Genomic DNA, 7,500 nt, shown 5'->3' on the forward strand with positions numbered 1-7,500 from the left:
AGTGTCCAAATCTTTCCAAAAGCGCCTTGATCAGGGACACGACAGAGTCATACCAGACGGTCGAGGCGTCCGGTAAACTTAAAAGTAGGCTACTTGAGATGTGATTTTGAAAGTGCGTTTGTGAACACGTAGAATGTCCCCAGAGATCGGTTTCAGTTCGTCGTCGGTGAAGCAGATTCCTTTTGTCTCCCGGTATAGTTAAAAAAAAGGCACGCGAACTTCAGTCTTTCGCAATGTGTCACTTTTTCTGAAGGTTTGACACGGGGAAAACGCCCAGACTGCGTTCGGAGTGCGACGCTGATCTCGCTGTTCTGTTTCAGAAAGGGCAATCCAGCTACTTTATAAAGAACAGTGACGTTTCTGTTGATGACGGACGGATACGCCAATCAAAACACCGCCTTTAGGTTTCGAACACAAATGGGAGGGATAATCGGCCCCAAACAAACCAATGAAGTGAGAGAATAATCATGATGGACCAGAAGAGAACGCAGCCAAGGCCTATGGGAACTTTTCTGCCGGAGACTATCGTGTTTATTATCATGTGTTATGACCAGATTGCTTTAATAAACTCTCATCGATTTACTAATAAATTAAACATGTGCATAAATCTTAAAATAGCTCAGAAACACGCTAATAATAACTTTGTAGACTTCCTGTGGAAATACCTAGTGTGTATCACATGATTACCAAGTCAATGTTATCAGACGTGATATATCCATGGTGGTGATGATATGACATGTGCTATTTCAACTGGTTGGAATGTTTAAGCTAACTGAGGTATCAGGTAGGCTACAGGTAGACCTAATGTAGGCAGACACCACGCACAGACATCCTGTCCGACTGGATCTTTTTTTATAACCTAGTTCCAAATATAGGCTTTCTTTGCCGCCTTCTTTTTTATGTAATTCCATTGTAATAACAGCGAATACCACTAATACTGTGCAATAACAGAATTAATAGCCTATAGGCCTAGGCTACTACTAAGCTACTACTAATAATAATAATAATCTTCACAAAAGCGCCTATATTATTAATAATATTATTAATTATTGATGATGATGATAAAGGTCCACATCTCCAGTTGTTTAAAATAAAAACAAATATGGTTTGGATCTTTTTTTAGTTGTTTCCAGGTTGTCACCACATGTACACTTTCTACTGGCCTATGTGTCCACCCAACCTGACTAGCGCCCCCTGCTGACCAGGGTCATAATAATAATGTAATTGAATAATTAATTGTGTTCTAAAGTGGACCCAACAATGCTATTTCACCAAAGCCCAGATCAGGCAAATATTATTTGGTAAAACCAATCATTTTGCTGATCTGATGACCATAAAAGTGCAAAACGAATTCTGTTGCCTCTGACTTGGTGCTGACTTTAGTTTAGTTTAGTGATGAAAAGTGGTGTTATGCTCCCTTTAAAGAGCATTTTTAGTATTATCAAAATACACAAATACAGTATTTTATTTTAATACATGACGTGGCTACTGTATGTTGCCGTTTGTTTTGTTATAGGCTACTTAAAATTAGGATATTTGACATTTGACACTGTATTTATCTTCAAATAGCCTACAGTAGGATGTACGTGTGTCCATTCCTGATCATGATACATTATCAGATTAGTGATGAAAGCAGACAGGCGGAAACGTGAAGCAGAGAGGTCGCGACGGCATGCGGGAACGCGGGGTGGATCCATGCCCCGCCTCCTCTTGGGTCGCCGTGTTCCGGTGGTGAGACGTGAGAGACCTGATAACCATTCCAAACAGCAGTAGGTACACACCCTGCCAAGATAAGGCGAGTGCTGTAGCAACGTGTGTGAGAGAGATAGAGAGAGATAGAGAGAGAGAGAGAGAGAGAGAGAGAGAGAGAGAGAGAGAGAGAGGGCGATCGGAGATTAAGCGCTAATAATAAATAGGGAATGCCCATGGTGGTTTGCGCGTGGTGGTTGGGCAATGCCCTGTGTGAGTTGGCAGCAAGTAGTTCATAATAATGCCCGTAAGGTGTGAAGTTGAACTCCCACACCAGTCAGCGGGCTGAATTTCATCACAGAACGAAAAAGAGGCTCGGAATTATGCGAGGCCTTCCACCACAAACGGCAAACAATGAAATTGAAGGCATCGGCTATTTTAAATGATGCGATTTAGTAAAAACAGATAGCCAGACTAAACTATTTATTTTTGACTATTCTTGTCCTTTTGAGGCCTACCTAACAATCTACATTTCACAACCGAACTCTTCCGATATGCTACGCTTGCACGTTACGCATTTCTGTTCCAGTTTCTGAGACATGAGGTTACATAGTTATTAGCCTACACTGTCTTAAAACACAGACAAAGCATTATTTAAAGGGAAAACAGCCACTGTCTCTGTGAAGTATCTAGAGTTGGCATTATGCAACTTACTGAGGTTTATATCGCAAGATAGCCTCGTCATCTTGATGTGGTGGATAATCATCTTGACTTTGTAGATAATAATCTTCCATAATGGTGCTAAAGGTCTTCCACGCCAGAACACACTAGGACATGCCCGATCAGTCCACTCAGGGCCGTTTTAGTGTGGGGAAAGTTGAAGCGGTCTATATTCAGAAGTTCACAATTCAAACATTTTAGTTTTTCTCAGTCATTTTGGCACATTTCTCAGATCGGAATTGAATTTTTTAAAACGTGTGGTTCAAACTTCATATCATCGTATCACTTGTTGTGCACATCTTTAAAGCAGTTTCTCCCCATCTTGAACAAACAGCAACGCCCTAATGATACGAGCAATTGAAAATGTAAAAAACGGCAGACAAGTGTAGGCCTACGTCTATGCAACTGATTTTCCTACAAATGTCCGATGTTTTACACATAGAATTGCTAATGTCATGTTGGCCAATATGCACTCTTGGCCTACTGGTTTCATGCTGAATAGTCCTACCCCATAAAACAAATTGGCCTTATTTCATCGCTTGAGTCATTACACGAAACTGTTGAACTGCTGTCATAACTATGTCATAGTCTGTCTAGAATATACTGTGTGACCCGGCCACTGATCTAAAGAACAGTGTTCTTTATAGATTAGTGGACCCGACAGGCAGAAACGTCAGGAGGTAGACCGTTTCAAGAGAGTTCCATTATCAGCATCATAGTTGGCCCCACAAGGCTTCTGTTTTAACATTCCATATGTTATCTTAATGCAGAGGAAGTAGATTGGGACCCAAATAGAACGTTCAAGCATTGTTTTTGTTTTTATTGTTGAAAGGGCCTATAGAAAGATTCAGAGTGGGGCACAGCTCTGACCCAGGGGTGTTTTTCAGTATATTGGTAATGCGTGTAAAAGACTTTGTTTTCTTTATACTGTCACAATGTCTGTCAACAGAAAAACACTTTTAAACACATAGTCTACTCTCTTGCAATCAACCCCCTCCACACACCATAATGTGTAACTTCGTAGTTTTGAAATAGCTATGCCAAATAGAAAATAGTGCTGCCTTGCTCAAATTGGTACAGATTGTACCAATCAGGTACTCATATTGACAATAAACAACACAAAGCAGTTGTGCGTGTTGCAGTTGTTCAATCTTAAGTATAAGTATATATACTCTTTTGATCCCGTGAGGGAAATTTGGTCTCTGCATTTATCCCAATCCGTGAATTAGTGAAACACACTCAGCACACAGTGAGGTAGTGAAGTACACACTAATCCCGGCGCAGTGAGCTGCCTGCAACAGCGGCGCTCGGGGAGCAGTGAGGGGTTAGGTGCCTTGCTCAAGGGCACTTCAGCCGTGCCTACTGGTCGGGGTTAGAACCAGCAACCCTCCGGTTACAAGTCCGAAGCGCTAACCAGTAGGCCACGGCTGCCCACAATCTTGACATAAACAATGACATAAGGGCTTGTCATTTTGATTGAACTTGTTGATTGATTGACAGTTACATTGGTATAAGCACTTTCTTTTGAGACCTAGGCTAAACTAAGCATTTTGAGCAAGATACACGCTTTTGCAGGTAATCCATGCAGTGCAGTTTGTACTATTTTTTGAGAAATGCACACACTGTCACACACCACACACACCAACATGCACACACACCAACATGCACACACTGTCACACACCACACACACCAACATGCACACACACCAACATGCACACACTGTCACACACACACACACACACACACACCAACGTGCACAAACACCAACATGCACACACTGTCACACACACTCACTCAACACACACACACACACGTGCTGTTGTGCAAACATTAGAAATGCACCAAAGCGACTGCTAAAACGGCCCAGAGCAAAAGATGTGTCACTTCACGTCTCCTTTTAGCAAACACTCCATTTTATAATCATGTTCTGAAAAGGGCTGACGCCAGCATTGTTCTCGTCACATTTTAAAAGGACACCAGGCAACGTTTTCGTGTTAATTAATCATCTTCGTAAGTTGGTATATGGTTAAATGACTCATTACAGGGCGAATGAAGACTCTCTCGCCCGCCCCTACTGCCTGTAGGAAGAAGGATTTCAGGTGTTCTAGAACCACCGGATGTGCAATGCTGCCATCTAGTGGATGTTAACACGTCTGCCTTTTGAGCCAGTGATATATTTAGTTACTGCAACACAACACACAAGCAGCAATGAACAGGCCACCATCACAGACGTCTTTTACAAAAAATAGCTTTATGTACATACAAGTGTATCAATAACGATTACAAAGCACTTCAGCATGGCACTCGGAGGGTGCAGACGCGTCTACAGAGAGTGAAATGGCGACATCAAGTGAGACATTAAATTCTTACAAACAGCAGGGGGAAAGAGAGGGCGCGCGCACACACACACACACACACACACACACACACACACACACACGCAATGCAGTCCACGAGTGGAGCGGAGGTTTAGTTACAGACGCCCCAGTGGTGCTGGGGTCAGGCCAGGGGTCAAGGGTCAAGGGTCAGCACTGGCTTAGTGTGCCCCCCCCCATCAGATGAGCACAGGTGTGATGTCATCAGGTGAGCACAGGTGTGATGTCATCAGGTGAGCACAGGTGTGATGACATCAGGTGAGCACAGGTGTGATGACAGAGCCGCCTCAGCTCTCCCTCAGGGCGGGGGGGGGGGGGACTTTACACACAAACATGGAGGCAACAGAAAGATGACACGTCACACTCCAAGCTTTACATGACGTGTGTGACAGCGCATGTGCATGTTGGTGTGTGAGTGTGTGTGACAGCGCGTGTGCATGTTGGTGTGTGAGTGTGTTGGTGTGTGAGTGTGTGTGACAGCACGTGTGCATGTTGGTGTGTGAGTGTGTGTGACAGCGCGTGTGCATGTTGGTGTGTGAGTGTGTTGGTGTGTGAGTGTGTGTGACAGCACGTGTGCATGTTGGTGTGTGAGTGTGTGTGACAGCGCGTGTGCATGTTGGTGTGTGAGTGTGTGTGACAGCGTGTGTGCATGTTGGTGTGTGAGTGTGTTGGTGTGTGAGTGTGTGTGACAGCACGTGTGCATGTTGGTGTGTGAGTGTGTGTGACAGCGCGTGTGCATGTTGGTGTGTGAGTGTGTTGGTGTGTGAGTGTGTGTGACAGCACGTGTACATGTTGGTGTGTGAGTGTGTTGAGTGAGTGTGTGTGACAGTGTGTGCATGTTGGTGTTTGTGCACGTTGGTGTGTGTGTGTGTTTGTGTGTGACAGTGTGTGCATGTTGGTGTGTGTGCATGTTGGTGTGTGTGGTGTGTGACAGTGTGTGCATGTTGGTGTGTGAGTGTGCATGTCTAACACTGTGTGTGCGTGTGTGTGTGTGTTTAGAGGGTTGATTGGTAAGGACTGTGTGTGTGTGTTTAGAGGGTGATGTTGATTGGTGAGGTCAGTGTGTGTGTGTGTGTGTGTGTGTGTGCATGTGTGTGTGTGTGTGTGTGTGTAAGAACTGTGTATAAATCACCACAGACATACTCCGAGGAAACACACACACACAGACAGAGTATACACAACACATGACTACACACATATAGAACACACACATGATCACAAAGACACACACACACACACTCTCTCTCTCTCTGGCATCCTATACACCTGAGCCAGAACTCAACTTGCTCTGGGGGCTAGTTACGGGCCGAATCAGAATGAGATTAGAACCAGAGCTCAGGCAGAGAACCCAAACCAGAACTCGGCCCAGAGTCTAGAACCAGAACTTGGGCCAGAGTCTAGAACCGGAGCTATGGCCAGAGTCTAGAACCGGAGCTATGGTAGAGTCTAGAACCGGAGCTATGGTAGAGTCTAGAACCGGAGCTATGGTAGAGTCTAGCATTGGGGTGTCGGCCTCACAGCTTCCCTCAGGAATACTGTTTCATAACGAGGGCACATGAAGGTAGAGAAGCACCTGCACACACAGACACACACACCCCACACCACACACACACCCCACCTCACACACACACCACATCACAAACACACCACACCACACACACACCCCACCTCACACACACCCCACCTCACACACACCCCACACCACACACACACCCCACCTCACACACACACCACCTCACACACACACACTACACACACACACACCCCACACACACACCACACCACAAACACACCACACCACACACACACACTACACACACACACACACCCCACACACACACACGGCACCTGAAGGTAGAGTGGCACCTGCACTATTTAAATGGCCATGGTTCTTTACAAGTCAAATTCCACAGCAAGAGAAACTCAACTGATCCATTCACACACATTAAATAACACACACACACACACACACACACACACACACACAGACAGAGTAAGTGTGTGAAGTGAGTGAGGATGCTTTTCTGAGTACTTGTGGTCTGATGGAATGTTGATGCACAGTGACATCATTAACACTGGACACGTGATGCGGTCAACACAACACTTCACACCCATCGGCTTCAGAGAGGAGCGCTGTGTGTGTGTGTGTGTGTGTGTGTGTGTGATAGAGAAATGAAACATACACTGCACAAATCACTGGATAGGTGATAGGATAGAAGATAAACACACACACACACACACACACTACATCCCCTCTCCCATTGTGCATTCTTCACTACCTCTTTCTTTTCCCCTCCTCTCTCTTTCCCTCCCCCCTCTCTCCCTCTGTCTCTCTCTCTCTCTCCCCTCTCTCTCTCTCTCCTTCTCTCTCTCCCTCCCTCTCCCCCCTCCCCCCCCTCTCTCTCTCACCCTCTCTCTCTTCCCCCTCTCCTTCTCTCTCTCCCTCCATCTCTCTCCCTCCCTCTCTCTCTCCCACCCCCTCCCTCTCTCCCTCTCTCTCGCTCCCTCTCTTTCTCTCCCCCCCTCTCTCTCTCTCTCTCTCTATCCCCCTCTCACACCATGCTGCAGCAGCTTGGTTTCTGTTTCTGCTCCTGGATGTAGTCATGGATCTGGAACCCCCCCCCCCCCCTCTCTCTCTCTCTATCCCTCTTCTCTCTCTCTCTATCCCCCTCTCACACCATGCTGCAGCAGCTTGGTTTCTGTTTCTGCTCCTGG

The 7,500-nt window shown here is 45.7% G+C and overlaps 2 protein-coding genes across 3 annotated transcripts in view; both read right to left on the reverse strand.

Annotated features, from left to right (window-relative positions):
• Window positions 1-301, reverse strand: part of nherf1b (NHERF family PDZ scaffold protein 1b) — a 79,130-nt gene extending 78,829 nt beyond the window's left edge. The window contains exon 1 of the mRNA XM_076297713.1: window positions 1-301. This exon is cut by the window's left edge and continues 607 nt beyond it. The gene's annotated coding sequence lies outside the window, so the exon portion shown is untranslated.
• A 7,011-nt stretch (window positions 302-7,312) lies between these two features.
• The window catches only part of LOC143138374 (ras-related protein Rab-37), a 25,869-nt gene continuing 25,681 nt past the window's right edge, over window positions 7,313-7,500 (reverse strand). The window contains exon 8 of one of the 2 annotated variants that reach the window (XM_076298860.1): window positions 7,313-7,500. This exon is cut by the window's right edge and continues 63 nt beyond it. In XM_076298860.1, coding sequence (XP_076154975.1) covers window positions 7,458-7,500 — 43 coding nt within the window. In that variant the 3' untranslated portion in view covers window positions 7,313-7,457. The other variant, XM_076298859.1, reaches the window with a different exon arrangement.

The sequence above is a fragment of the Alosa pseudoharengus genome, unplaced genomic scaffold, assembly GCF_046254945.1.
Source record: "Alosa pseudoharengus isolate Yale_2024_CS ecotype anadromous, Long Island Sound unplaced genomic scaffold, YU_APseudo_1.1 YU_APseudo_1.1_scf_21, whole genome shotgun sequence".
Classification (NCBI taxonomy): Eukaryota; Metazoa; Chordata; class Actinopteri; order Clupeiformes; family Clupeidae; genus Alosa; species Alosa pseudoharengus.